At 31.5% G+C, this 16,105-nt stretch overlaps 2 protein-coding genes across 6 annotated transcripts in view; one reads left to right on the plus strand and one right to left on the minus strand.

Moving 5' to 3' along the window:
• Positions 1-7,141, plus strand: part of LOC143065195 (glycylpeptide N-tetradecanoyltransferase 1-like) — a 32,549-nt gene extending 25,408 nt beyond the window's left edge. For both annotated transcript variants that reach the window (XM_076238616.1, XM_076238617.1), the window contains exons 11-13: positions 2,796-2,960; positions 4,085-4,222; positions 4,723-7,141. In XM_076238616.1, coding sequence (XP_076094731.1) covers positions 2,796-2,960; positions 4,085-4,222; positions 4,723-4,743 — 324 coding nt within the window. In that variant the 3' untranslated portion in view covers positions 4,744-7,141. The remainder of the gene's footprint in view (positions 1-2,795; positions 2,961-4,084; positions 4,223-4,722) is intronic.
• A 3,747-nt stretch (positions 7,142-10,888) lies between these two features.
• Positions 10,889-16,105, minus strand: part of LOC143065194 (sorting nexin-13-like) — a 45,345-nt gene continuing 40,128 nt past the window's right edge. For all 4 annotated transcript variants that reach the window (XM_076238613.1, XM_076238612.1, XM_076238614.1 and 1 more), the window contains one exon: positions 10,889-15,785. In XM_076238613.1, the coding sequence (XP_076094728.1) occupies positions 15,520-15,785 (266 nt within the window). In that variant the 3' untranslated portion in view covers positions 10,889-15,519. The remainder of the gene's footprint in view (positions 15,786-16,105) is intronic.

Here is a 16,105-nt window from a genome sequence, read left to right on the forward strand (position 1 = left end):
CTCATCGGCGAAAGGGTTAAATTAAAGTTAAATAATAACGGAAAATAATAATTCTTTCAAGCTATTTAAATATTTCGTATGAGTAAATGTTGTAAAGTCTTAAAAACACTCTATTCTCGCTTAGAAATAAGTAAACAAACCAACACATGTTTTTCTATCAGAGTTATCTGTTCTTGTTTTTCGTAGGCGTTCCTCACCTCCAACATAGGAGATCGATGATATTTGAGTTATCTTTTCTTGATTTTTATGCAGTTAATCTGCATTATGCGAGCACCCTAGATTTGTGGTCTACCCAAAAAATGCTGAAATACTTGCCATTGTTATTATCTAGCTGGCTACTATGTTATATATAACTAATTGAACACTTTTTATTCTAGGATATAAAAAATATTACCATAAAAACGTTAAATGGTCGTCGATTTTCCCAAAAGTTTTGAAGTTGCACATAGGAAGTAGTGCTCATTAGGAATTCTTATGTAGTTTATTATCGCCTGTGCTTTTGGCTAAGATGTCAAAAAACAATTGTACGAAATATTTAATCGCCGAAAATCTTTTAAGACAAGTAGTTAAGATTTCCCAAATGGCAAAAGTCGTAGGAATATTGTTTGTCGTCAATACGTAGTACAACTACGTCAGTAGTCTATTATATAATAAGTTCAACTGTTCATGCTGTTGGCGGCAATTTCAAATTAGAAGACGAAATTCGTATCTTTTCAATTTGGAGGCAGGGGTTCAAATTAGCGGTGGTCCGAGGTCCGCGACCTCCCACTTTCGAATCGGTTACTAGCCACGCCCGACAGGCCTTCCACTCTGAGACAACTATATCAGTTATAGTAGTCTCAGTTCCACTTGAAAGAAAATAAAAAATAGCTTTGCAAACCTTTTCGCCAAAGTCTCCAAATCAATGATCTCAAAACTTATTTTAATCAGTATTATTCATGACAGCGATGTCAATTTTGTTCAATCGCTAGCTATATACAGAAAATCGCCGACAAAAAATGTGTTAATACGAGTAAAATCGTATCTGACTGACAAAAACAACATTGAAACACAATGACAATGGCTGCCGTGAAAAGACAATTACAATTTCGGATCCGATTCCGGAAGCGGATAAGGGTAATTCCGGGTTTTTGGCGAATCCAGGCAGGTGACAAAATACATCTATGCATGGTAAATGAATATAAACACTAGAATTGAAAACCAAAAGATATATGTAAAAGAAAGAAAACGCAGAAAATATTTTAAACAGAAACTCAAAATTACTTTTGACAAATTTTAATGTCAAAATCCAATACAATGTGACAGCTGGGAACAGTATATCTAACAATATATATGTTCCTGGTCACAGTTTAAATTTTCTTTATCAGTGATAAATGTTGATAATGCATGTAAGATACTTTTAAAGTGTAAACATATTACTGCAATTTTGAAGGGGTATTTTTTTTTCTCAATTTTGAAAGACCAGTTAAAGTAGCTGGAAGATTCTTACTTTATTTTCACAAATAACTACCTGAATGTAGGCAAATCATATGATATATAGGTGGCGTCCTTTGGGCCACTCTACCCCTCCTGTTTGATAACTTTGAAACGGATGACCTCTCAACCATATACATTCATGTATTTGACTATATATATAACTAATCAAATGAAATATAAGGGGAGTCCATGGGGTGACCCACCCCCTCCTGTTTGGGAACTTACGAAACGGTCGAGATCCCCACCCCTAAACAATATATATTCATGTATGGGTCAATATAACTAATTAAATGAAATATAGGGGGAGTCCCCCTACCCCCTCCTGTTTGAGAACTTGGAAACCGATGAGATCCCCACCCCTAAACCATATATATTCATGTGTGGGACAATATAACAAATCAAATGAAATATAGGGGAAGTCCCTGGGGTCATCCTATCCCTTCCTGTTTGAGAACTTGAAAACCCTCGAGATCCCCACCCCTAAACCATATATATTCATGTATGGAACAATATAAAAAATCAAATGAAATATAGGGGAAGTCCCTGGGGTCACCCTACCCCTTCCTGTTTGAGAACTTGAAAACCCTCGAGATCCCCACCCCTAAACCATATATATTCATGTATGGGACAATATAACAAATCATTTACATTTACTATGGGCAGGTCAGTCAGACCTCACCTTTGATCCTTGTAGTAGTGAACATTTGTCTGATTTGTGTCGCATAACTATTGTACTATAGAACACAAACTCAGTTTTCTTTACAGGGAAACCAGTCCATTCATACTATTACATGTTCGTACTAAGTCAACACGTACTACTAACAGTCAACTAAAACCAACGTTAACTACCAACCAGAACAACTACAATCATTGCGAATTTGTACCACTGCAGACTCACCATAAAAAATATACATTTATATATTCATTGCTATTGAAACCTTGATAACATATAAATTATTTGCCTTAATAATTAAGTCATTAGATAAACATAAATGTACAATATATGAATGTTTAATGCCACATCAGAGGCGGATTTAGAGGGTTTTTCAGTGCCCCCCCTTTCCATTTTTGAGAAAAAATTTGGTTGATTATATAGGGAATCACTGAAGCATGACTGGAGCAGGTCCCCTGTTAGGCAGGCAGTGGGCCCCCACTTATGAAAATTTCTGGATCCGCCACTGCACATAATTACGTTTACCTGTTTTTTGGTTAACTGCCTTCAGCGCTTACAGCGCTTTGATTATGACTTCACGACGAGATTCATTGTCATTCACTAAATTGATTAAATTATGGTGTAATTTTTATGTTTTTACTTTCAGAGAAATGGTGAGGTGACAGACTTTGTTAGTTTTTATACTCTGCCATCTACTGTAGTCCACCATCCTGTTCATAAGACATTGAAAGCTGCCTACTCATTTTATAACGTCAGTGGTAAGACACCATGGTTTGACCTGATGCAGGATGCACTTATAATAGCTAAGACAGTAAGTTTGTATGAAGACATGATTGTAATATAAAATTTGTAGTCTAGGATTTCCTTAAAAGTTAATTCAGCATTATTCAGCTTCTGACAGTCATTTTCAGATCCACCCAAAGGTTTTCTCTATATGATTTAACTTGTGATCACTTGACTAACATTATCAGCACAGTCAAATTATTTTCACACAAACTCTTCATTTCAACTGTTAACAAAGGTTGTTTTAATTTGTTCAACTACTTGTATTTAGTGTTCAGTACCCAAAGACAAAATGAGAATTGAAGCTGGTTTACAACAGGTAGCTGATATGGGGAGAATTCCTTTTTTTCATTCCTTTCAGTTTTCAATTGAAAACTCATCAACTTATTTCTCCAGGAAAAATAAAAAATTTCAAAAATTTTCTAGTTTTCTTCAAATTTACTATCCACCAATTTTTCCATTGCAGGCAAGAATAATAACTCTACCTAATGAAAACACTAAAACATTTTTGTCATGGGTGAAATCAGAAAAATGTTACACTTAAGAAAGCCATTAATTGTAGAAATTTTTGTATTTTATAAAATTCTTTCAATTTTATTTTGTTACTTGTTGAGAATCAAGACAGTACAACTGAATATGTAATGACATTCTTAAAATCTTGGTTTTTGGTTCAGAATGAAATATAAAAAGATATTTGTTATAGAAAACATCAATATAATCACTGATATTTGTCACTGGTTATAAAGCAATCAATCTTATCAAATAATCACTGCATATTTATTGTAATCTAATCTTGCATGTCAATACTGCACAGGGACCTTGGTGGCCCAGTGGTCTAAGTAGTTACTACTGTATTCACTAGCCAGTCAACACTGAGGTTGTGCGTTCGAACCCGGCTTATGCTGGTGCACTCCACTCCAATCCTAATCCACTAGGATTGACAGTTTTCCTATCGAAAAATGGTGGTTTTCTTCGGGCACTTCCTCCACCAAAAAAAAACTGGCTGCCTTGAAACAGCCTAAAAACGTTGCTTAAATGTGGCATTAAAAACACATCAAAATAAAAAAATAAATTCAATACTGCTCATACTAAGAGGGCTTACTTCTTGGATTATGTCACATCTTTTAATATATAATACTATTTGTATTTTAGATGGGGTTTGATGTTTTTAATGCCTTAGATTTAATGGATAACAAACAGTTTTTAGAGAAGTTAAAGTTTGGAATCGGAGATGGAAACTTACAATACTATTTATATAACTGGAAATGTCCACAGATGAATCCAGAAAAGGTGAGAATTTTAAGTCATTTTGTTTACCCTGTCCACCGTACAGTATTTAATCAATTCAGAATATTGCAGTTATGAAAATTAAATATAGTTTATAATCTTAAAATTGAGATTTGAAATTTGGGATATGTCAAAGAGACAACAACATGACCAAAGAGCAGATAACAGCCGAAGGCCACTAATGGGTCTTTAACACAGGGAGGAAAACCCTCATAGATGAATTGAAAAAAACACATGAGACTAACAAAGGCCAGAGGCTCCGGACTTGGGACAAGCGCTAAAATTTTGAGGTTTTGTGAGACACGTATATATATATATATATATATATGATCACCACATCAATAGAAATGTCAATTGAAAGAATCCTTTGTTTTTCCAAATAAAAAGATGTAGATAAATGTTCTTGGTTTTACATTTGTTCCTTTGAACCTTGTTAAAATAATGGCAATGGTTAGTGAGTAAAAAAACTGTTTGGAATAACTTGATTTTGTTTTTGATTGTAGATTGGTCTAGTTCTTCACTAGCATTAACCAGTACAAGTCATATGTCCTGTGATTTAGAACTTTAAGACATGAACTCCTGAAGTAGATCTGATTTACTTACAGAATCAAACCAGTTGTGCATTTCATTGCTTCAAAATACTTGTGAAAGAAAAGGTGAAATAGGAGAAAACATGTGTTGTGTTTGTTTTTATTCTGATATTAAAATGTTAGTTTCTATTGAAATTGTGTGAAGAAGTAAAGGTGATCATGCTTGAACAAGAGTTGTCTACTTTATTATTGATGTTAAGTGTATTTGTTGAAAAGAAAGGGAAAGTTATTGAAAGGATTAATGAAGTCTCCTGTTACATCTTTCTCATTAAATGGCTAAATGATGTCTCACGTTACATCTTTTTCATTGAATGACTTAATGAAGTCTCCCATTACATCTTTTATATTAAATATTATTGAAAGTAAGATATGGTTGTACAAGATTGATAATTGTTTAGGAAGTCTTGTTTTTGTATGTATTAAGCATTACAAATCATGCCACCAATCATTCGCCAGCATTATAGAACTAATGATACATATTGCTTGGGAAAGGTACATATAAGTTTGTAATATATCACATATATCAGATGTATATGGTATGATAAAACTTGAATGTGATTTTCACAAGCCTTAATTATGATAGCATTTGTCATTTTAATGTGCCATGATGTTTTAATAGAAATGTATTAATTTCCAAGCTACCATTCACTATTCCAACATTGACAATTTGATAACAGATTATTTATTACTATAGAAAGAAACATTTTAAGGGGGGAAAAACATTTTGGAATAAGTTCTTGTTTATTTGCTAAGTTACTATAAAGTTTAATGCTGTATTACTATAGACACTCTTTACATGTGAGATTAGTAATTCTTTGATCATTAACTTGTGAGGTAAAGATTTATGTAAACTACATGGGAAGTAAAGATTTCAATGACCTGTACATGTGAGGTCAGGTTTTCTTTGATCTTTACATGTGAGGTCAGTATTTGACCTTTATGGGGCAGGTCAGGATTACATGAAAAAGTTTTAGCAAGCTCGTCCCTCTTGACAGTCACATGACTTTTATCAACCTTAATATTTTGAACAAATCCTTGAACCTTGTTCTTTTAAAAAAATCACCAGCTTAATTCCCTGATATTGATTTAGTTCAGGAAGGCAAATAATAACCTAATGAACCAACGATAGTAGAGAATGATTGATATCTGTCTTCATTTAATGTAAGTAATGCTTGTATGGCGTGTCCGCTCATATTCCTTCATTTCCAGTAAGATCAGTCATGTGCCAAGAGTAAAAACCAAATGTTGTGCATTGTTTTATCCTGCATGGCTTAGATGTGCATTTTGTTTTTAAGTGTTTAAAATTAAGTTTGATATGTTTAAATTTCTTGTTTTTCTCTTAAATGAAAATGATCTTTAACAAGGATTTATCAATAACTATTTTTGTGGACAATGAAACTAATAATTAAATTTCCTATATGACAGTCTCACAAATCTCACAAAATGTATTTTGTCCTATTAGACATTTGTATTTGACAAAGTAAATGAAATCTTCCAGTACAACCTGTAGTAATGTAACCTTTTGTTTGTATTGTTATATCTTTGAATGTTAGTGAGAGACAGTTAAAACTGATATTACTTTCACTTTTACTTTGTTATGTTAGTTTTATATTTACTATAATTTATTTCTATCATTTCTAGAATGTTAATGACAGTCTCCTAATGTCTAGTTTGCATAATAGATTGAAAACATAGCTTACAAATAATTACTCTTAGATCAAATATCGGTTTCATTACTAAACTTTAAAAACACATCATTTATAAAGGGGTTGGTCTTGGCTGAGGACAGATATGGCAAACAAAATCACCAATTTTCTTTAATTTTGGTGTAAAAGTCTCCTTTTGTTTTGCTGACAGATTATTTTTAAAAGTTTGAAATTTACATTCTGTTGATAAAAATTTAATAAAATGACAATTTTAATTTCAACACTGAAGGAAATAATCCGATATATAACTTCTGTCACTATGTGACCTGATTGTGTTGTATCAGAAGTGTTTGTAATAAAATCTAAAGATTGTTTGTTATATTAAAGAGTTATGTTGAAAACTGCAATGATGAGATAGAGCATTTGATGTAACTGTGTTTGACTTTCTCTTTAAGAGAGTTAGTTATTATGTCATTAGCAATGTGTTTGATTGAGTTTATATAACCTAAAAAACTTGGCAATGTTTTGTAGTACCTGAGTGACCATTCTTAAAATGGAATGAGAGAGAGCACAGCATTTTATATTATTCTGTACTTTTGTAGATAGCTCATGTCATTTTATTTATTGATTTAAAGAGCATCAAATTTATCATGTCAAACTGCAAAATAAATAATTATTTATATTAACTGATTTCTTTTGATGTTACTACTTGACAGATGTCTATCAAGTTTTCCATTTGACCTTCAGTAAATCAACAATTAGGGAATATCAACTAGTACACATTTTGTTTAGGGGCCAGCTGAATCCAGTCTCAAGGTATGTAGGTTCTCTTGCTGTGTTAAAGACCCCATGGTGGCTTAAGGTGATTTTCTGCTCTTTGACACATGCCCCATTTCTATTCTGAATTTTATTTAGCCATTTATAGCTGGGATATTTTTGAAGACTTTGTAACCCTTAGACATAGAACACAACAATTATCCATTCTCTTTTCTACATTGCCTTAATTAATTGACAAGGTATTTAGTATATAGTTTAATAACCTTGCCAAGTAATGATGGTTATTATGGTGACTTGAGTAACAACGGTATCACTCAGATTACAATTCTACCTTGACAGGTAAGTTTGTATTTAGCCTATAAAATACTTATTTAGCCTTGAGAATTGAAAGGTCAGTTTATCCCATTCATACAATAGAAGTTTATCTATGAGGGTCTGAATGGGGTTTACAGAATAGAGAATACATGTAGTAGCAACAAAAATAGATAATAGAGAAAATGAAAAACAAAATAAAGAATAGAGAATAATGTGGTGCAAAAGTATAAAGAATAACTGTGCAAAATAACTGAAAAGGTAACTGTAATGCAATACTGATAATATAACGGTCAATGTACAGAATTGATAAATAATCTTGTAACAGAAAGACTAAAAATAGTAAAATCATTTTCATGAGAATTTTACAGAATGAGAGTTATTTTTAAGGCTATTAAAAGAAAAATGCCCTAAAAATTTAAAGAATACAGATATTAAAAAAAAATCCAATCCAGGTCCTCATGTCATTTACATTGTCAAAATATAGGACACACAATTGTTATTCCAAGACTATACTAGACATCTAGTCAAACTGGTTTTAAGCTAGACATCTAGTCTAACTGGTTTGGTATAACTGACTGTTTCTTGCCCTAGATGTCTATTTCACAGTGACCTTATGAGTTAGTGCTAAGAGTACATTGTACTGTCATATTTATTGATTTTCTGTTGAGACATCACCTACATTGTAAACATGCAAAACAGTGGTTTGAGATTTCAAGTTTATAGGAATCAATATAATCTTTAAAAGTTTATTCTATATGAACTGATATTAGTATAAAAAATTAATATTTTTAATTATATATCCTGGTTGATGATGTTTTTTTTTGGGACCAAGATGTTTTCTTCATTCTTATTCACATTATGATTATTTTAACCTACAATGCACATTAAAAATAGAAAAAAAATTCAGCTCTCATTTAAAATATTTTGCATCTAAATAATAATCTGTCAAATTTGGTGCAAACAAAAAACAAGACAGTGTAATAGATAACCTGCAAGCATAGTCTATTTCTATAAAGTCAAGCAGATATTTTTTTTATATCTGAAAAAAAAAAACTACCATGTAAAGAAATATGCAATTAAAGACTGAAAATAACCCCAAAAATTCATATTAACAGATTTTGAACAATCGAATGTTTAAGTATTGGTCAGAATATAGGGTTCTGTTGTACTTTAACAATATCACAATAACAATAAAGTGACCTTAATTTTGGACAAGGTAAATGGCATGAAGCCAAATGTATCAACTTCTATTGTATGAATGGGATAAACTGACCTTTCAATTCTCAAGGCTAAATAAGTATTTTATAGGCTAAATACAAACTTACCTGGCAAGGTAGAATTGTAATCTAAGTGATACCGGTGTTACTCAAGTCACCATAAGTGCTCTTTATCTGAGTTATTTACATCCTTACCCATTGGTTTTCTGTGAACAGACAGATGCATGAAACAGAGAACATGTCTTGGGTAAGGCATCACATTAAGTAAAATGGTTTTACAAAGCTAGCTTTCAACATTTGTCCTCATTTACATGGAACACCTGTCACATATGATATTGGATGGATGGAGTTTTAATGTGGTGCCTAACACTACAGGGAGATAACTCTGTAAAATCAGCTAAACGTTTTAATCACCTTGTATTGTTAAGGAAATATTAAGCTTCCAGATGATCAAAATTAATGTTTGTCAAACTGCTATATAAGCAATGAAATTATTTTCTGATGAAGTGGTTGGTTCAAATTTTTATATTTTTGTCAAGGGGTCAAAGGAAATATTTTGTAAAGATTTTATGAAAAAACGAGCAAAATTAATTTGATTCAAGGTGTTGGGTACCACCTTAAGTTGACATTTACTTTACCATCTGACTTTTTAAGACTTAACCATATGATTCAAATGAAAATATTAATAAACAGATGCACTGAAAAATCATTCTATGTCCCTGATCTGTTCTTCATAAAATGTCAATGGAAATATTAAGATCATGGACATGAATTCACATTTTCATGCAGAAACTAAAAAAGACATGAATTCACATTGTTACACAGAAACTTAACAAGGCATTGATTCACATTGTTACACAAACTAAACAAGGCATGGATTAACATTGTCACACAGAAACTAAAAAAGACATGAATTCACATTGTCACACAGAAACTAAACAAGACATGGATTCACGTTGTCACCCAGAAACTTAACAGGGCATGGATTCACATTGTCACACAGAAACTAAAAAAAGACATGAATTCATTGTCATGCAGAAGGTATAAAACCAGTAATTCAGAGTCCCATTGCTTTCCATGTTAAATTCTGCAATTTCAAGCATTTATGGCTACTTTGTCTTTAAGTTCAAATAAAGTGGCAGTTATTTCATGTCAAAACTGTACCTTATCCTAACTTGTGCTAAAAGAATCAACATACCTTTAATTGCATATTAGAGAGTACTGGTTCCCCGAAGTTTGGTAGTACAAAAACAGGAACTTCTGATCTGAACAACAGCCCAAATGTGCCCTCCTATTAAAATTTCATATACTTCTTTATTATTCAAGTAAAACTTTTAACAAAGGTTCTGCAGTGATCCCAAGTTCCCAAGTTTTCATTTGATACAAACACTACCCAAATATTCCAACTATTGACAAGGATACAGCTATGCGTAGGAACTATTTTGTTTTAAATATGTACTACTTTCTTGTATGTTTTTTCCAACCGGGCCTGAATTAGTGGTTCTATATCAGAAACTAAACAAGACATGGATTCATGTTCACATGTTGTCACCCAGAAACTTAACAAGGCATGGATTCACATTGTCACACAGAAACTAAATCAGGCATTGCTTCACATTGTCACCCAGAAACTAAACAATGCATGGATTCACATTGTCACCCAGAAACTAAACAAGGCATGGATCCACATTGTCACCCAGAAACTAAACAAGCCATAGATTTACATTGTCACCCAGAAACTAAACAATGCATTGATTCACATTGTCACCCAGAAACTAAAGGCATGGATTCACATTGCCATTTAGAAAGTAAACAAGGTATGGATTCACATTGTCAGTCACCCTGAAACTAAAAAGTAATGGATTCACATTGACTATCCATACACAGGCATTTAGGGCTGTACCATAAAAACATACATGGGACCCAGGGAAGACAACATAAATTTGCCACTATGGGTGGATGCTATATTGTGTTGAACAGGTTAAAAATTATGCAGGATTCTAAATCGCTTCTATGGGTGGTCACTCTGTTTTCAAAGTGTGATCACTGGGTACCATGTATGTTTTAATGGAACAGCCCTTAATCTTAACACATACAAAATGGAAACTGAAGGAAAACAAAGAAAACATTTGACAATTTTATTTTATTTGTCAACATATAATTTAACAAGACGGAATGCAAATTGACTGACCTAGTACATGGCTACATTAAGCCTATTTTAAATGTCACATTCTACAATTTAATAATCCTACAAGTAGGAATGCTGATTCACTGACCTATAACATAACTGCATAAAGCCAGATAGAAATGTTGCTTTATATATTATGGATTCATTTATTTTCGTGGGTATCATTTTTCTTGGATTGCTGAAAACTAGCATATTCGAGGACATTTGATTTCATGGTTTTGTCAATCTCTGTATACAAAGCCTATTGATAATATGTTATTTGTTGAACATTTAAATTCATGGTTCACCTGTACCCACGAAATCTACGAAAATTGGTATCCAATGAATGATAATGATTCCACAGTAATCAATAACAAAAAAGTTTTATAAATTTTACCAATATGAGTGAAGAAAGAGAATTGGCAAGATACACCTTTTTTTGGTTATTAAATGTTCAACATAATTCAATCTAGCTATACACATCCATGTTTACTGTTTTTTTAACAAAATATAACACATATTTTTTCTTCAAAATCTGACAATAATACACATTATTAACCAACTAAGTAAATTATTGCCAAAAATGACTGGTTATTAAAAATAACATATTTTCTGTAATGGCCCTGTTTTTTCTGTAATGGCCCTGTTTTTCTGTAATGGCCCTGTTTTTTTCTGTAATGGCCCTGGTTTTTTTTGTAATGACTCTGTATTAATGCCCGGTTTGTCTGTATAAAGCACAGTTAGAGTTTTTAATAAAGTTAATAAAATTAAGTTGTAAAGAGTATAATACTTTTTTGTATTTTATTTAATTTAGTAACCAGCAACCAACATTAAAGAACCATATATAGGGATCACTGTTCCTCCTGTTTTTCAACACATAACTTCTGTCAACTTAATTTCTTGGATATTTGGTATATTAACACATACACTTTTATTCAGTTGGTTAATACATGTTGGTTAATAAATGTATTAAGAAATGGGTGTTTTTATAATGGCTCTATTATATGTCCTCGGTCAGTAATAATGGCCTCAGATGTCTGTAATGGCCCTCGGCGTTGCCTCAGGCCATTACAGACTTCCTCGACCATTATAACAGACCTTGGACATATAACAGGGCCATTATAAAAACACCCATTCATTAATACTATAGTATTGCACATGTCATGTTGATTTTTCAACATTGATTATAAATACAGAAATTTTAAATTCCTCTTATCATCAGAATTTGGTGAACAAACATATATAAATGAAATTCTAAAGACTTCATCTTAAAAGTAAACCAATCTACTCGTCTTTTATATAAATTGATAAATATAGATCTTCTATTTTAAAGATTTTATAATTTATTAAGTTTTCTTTTAAGTGAAAGTGCATTCTCCTTATGGATATTTCCAAAACTGATTGGATTTCATTTGATATATTATGGATCTAGATATAGCCAATCAAAGCTGGGCAATACCCTTTATCTGATCAATACTGTAATTTCAATAGAAACCATCTTTAAATATTCAATAATAAGGTTAGCAATATTGTATCATGTTGTAGAGGACAACAAGGAGAGTAAATGTTTTGATTCTTCAATATAAAACAATATAAAATATGTAGCAGGTAAAAAATAGAGAATTCAAACATTGTGTGCATGTAGTATATATATAAATGTCATTTAAAACTGTAAAAAGAGAAATAAAATTAGCTTTTTTTGTGACAAATTTGAGTAAAATTGTTTGGTGAGTTAGAATGTCATTTTAACACTAGGGTGACTAGTTTGCTTTCTATATATTGCAGACATTTCCCTTCAAAATTACAATGATTGCATTATAATATGGAAAACAAAATTGCTAATGATTATCATAAGAATAAAAAAAAAGACAACAATGGTTAACCCTGTTAACAATTTAAAATATATACATACATAGGGGAAAAAAATGGGAGGCATTCTGAAATGATATAAACATACATGTAATTCAGAACCTCCAAAATACATCTTCACTTATGATTCCATTAACTGGTACAATCAAAACTAATTTTCAGTTTTAACATTGAGATAAAATAATGTTTTGTTTAATTTCCAAATACAAAAAAAAAAAAAAAAGAGCAGGGTTCCACTACAACCTAACAATACAAATCAAGGCTGACATTAATTTCACCTGATAATAGCACGGCTTAATGGCTACCTCATTAAATTCCATTTATTTGAAAAAGGTAAACAATCATACAAGACTAGCCTACTAAATCAAAAACACTTAAACTATTCTTTTGAAGGATGTTTGCTACACACATTTACAACATTCCTTTAACAACATATTCCCCTCGAGTATTAAAAATAACTGCCGAGCAATCCCTTTATTTCAAATTAGTTTTTAAATCCTAAATCTGATAAAAAAAATCTTTTCAATTTTTGTCATTTCTACATATATTTTCCTGCCAAAAAATTCAATACTTTAAATGCTTGTTTCACAAAATCAACTGGACAGACTTAACCGCTTTTCTAAAATTTTGACAGCCAAATGTATAATTATTTTCTATTGAAAAAATTAAATCATTTATGAAAATCAGCTATTTCGAATATGATAGAGATTAGAAATGAGTATAACAATCCTAGTTTTTCTTTTACATCCTTCAACAGCATAGCATCATTTATACAGTCATAACAATCTAAATTCTATTCTGGACCCAAACCTTTATACAAATTCTGACATGCAATGTACCGTAACAAAAAAATCCTACTCAATGAACTTATTACCCATGTTATAAACAGGTGAAATTCTAATGAGTTGAATGTTTATACAATAATGTTAATACTGAATTACTTCATAGTGTATGATGAGTATGTATGAATTCAACATCTGATTCATAAAATAGAAATACTGTAGTGACATCAAATAGAGCCCTTATTGTATGACAGGCTAGGATGAATGGAAAGCAAGATTAGGACTTTTATCTTCCTGATATTTTCTGAGGTGAATGGACAAAATCTGGTCAAAAATGGTAATAAAAACATCAAACTATAATTTGATCTCTAACTTAACATTATACAATTAATGAATAACAGTACTGTAGTTGAAGAGTTGCCATTAATTGCAATTTGAAGATGGAAAATGCAGTTTTACTGGTGATGCATAGCAGAGTCAATAAAATGGATATTAGCGACCATCAAATTCAATTGATGTCAACTCTTCAACTGCAAAACTGTTACTCCAATTCTAATGCATTACAAAATGGAATGATACATTACAACTTGAGAAATATCTAAAAATTGGAAATAAAACGACATTCAGAGAAAATTTCACGAATGCTTTTGACTCATAAACATCATGGCTAAACATGACGTCAAACAAATGACAACATTCAAGCTGAAGGTTATTACATAAGGCCTATGATTCAATATTTGATTAAATCACATCAAAACAGTGTTTATGGTGTAGGAGCTTTTTTCCCTTGATTATATTGTAGTAATCAAACATTTGTTGATCATTCCCCAACAATACAATTCAAGGTGCTTGATGGTACTATAAAGTATTCAGCTGGAACTACCCTGTTTGTTAGACATGATTTATAGCTAGCAATGGACAAAATAAAATTGGACAAAGAGCTATAACAGAAATAATAGCCAACATTTCTTTTGTATCCCACATCTGTTAAAACTTTCATCTTGAACAAATCTGCATTTGAGTAATTTCTAAAAAAACTATTGAACAACCCACCTGTTACAACCAGTAGCATAAGTGGGGGCCCACTGACTGCCTAAGAGGGGACAAGATCCTGTCACTTTTCAGTGATTCCTATATAACCAACCAAAATTAAACTTGATTCCAATTAAAAGTACACATATCATTATTAATCAATAAACATGTTTTATAATATACACAACACACTTCCCCTAAAATGGTAAAATATGATGATAAACAAATTAATAAAGTGATGTAAAATGGTCTAAAAATAAATATTCCAATTCTTTATCATGGTTTTGAACTATAAATAATGAAGTCTACCTTTCACTTGACAAATAGAAGAAACCTATTGATTCATCCCAGTTTATATCATACTTGTTAAAAACATAATAACTGATTATGTCCTGTGTATGTCCTTTTTTAAAAACAACTGATACATGTTAATGATGTAAAAGATGATAGCAGCGTATGTTTTTAATGAAAAAATACTAAAAATGTGCAAGAAAATAAAATTTTTGATACACATATGCATAAATGGAACAATGATTTTTCTTAAGCCATGAGACAGCAACCCAAGGACAGGAAACAACACAAACAATTGTATTTGAAATGTAAACAGCTATGACTTGTGATTGCAGTTACGACACAATTGAAGATGTATATCACTGGGACTGTATAAAATTACTGTCATAAAAAAAAAATACTTTTGTAATTCTAAAAAACAAAACTTTTTATGAGCATGACAGGATTTTTAATTATTCCTTTCATATATATCTTTCACTATCCGTTTGCATTTCTAAGTTCACCATAAGTTCAAAACTATGATACCGAAATATGGTTTAAAATATTACATAAAAATGTGCAATAAATAAATAAATCTCATATCAACAAATTAATACAACTATCACAGCCCTGTATCACCGTTTTGTTGTCCTCTTACGAATATTTGAGTCTTTCATTGAGGCAGATTTGGCCATTTCTTCTTTGGCTTTTAATCGTGACGATCTGGAATGCAACTTACAAAATAGGTCTGAGAATTTGTTGTATGGAAAAAGTGTAATTATAACCCCTTCGAGGAACACATACACAAGTCTTCTATTTAATTGTCTATGCTGAAACATATCAAACACTCGAGTCACTCCTTTCCTTATTACCTCTTGTCCCATTAATGTCTTCATCTCATCTGTAAAACAAGAGACATATATGTATATAAGTTAACTCAGTCTAATCTATGCATGATGCTACATTATGTACACAAATCAGATATGGATCCAGGACTTTGAAAATATGAGGGGGGAGATTCAAACCTAGTCAACATGAGCAGGCAACAAGTCTATGCATTAAAGGAATATGTAGCTGCATTTTGTTGGTTTTTTTGTGTCTTCATACACTGGTAGTCATTTTTTTCCTTAAAGTTTGCCAATCTTCAATTCTCTTATCTCACTTTATTTGAAAAAGAAATCAATACAAATATGACAAAGATAAAAGTGTTTTAACTGTTAT

This window comes from Mytilus galloprovincialis, chromosome 2 (assembly GCF_965363235.1).
Source record: "Mytilus galloprovincialis chromosome 2, xbMytGall1.hap1.1, whole genome shotgun sequence".
NCBI lineage: Eukaryota > Metazoa > Mollusca > Bivalvia > Mytilida > Mytilidae > Mytilus > Mytilus galloprovincialis.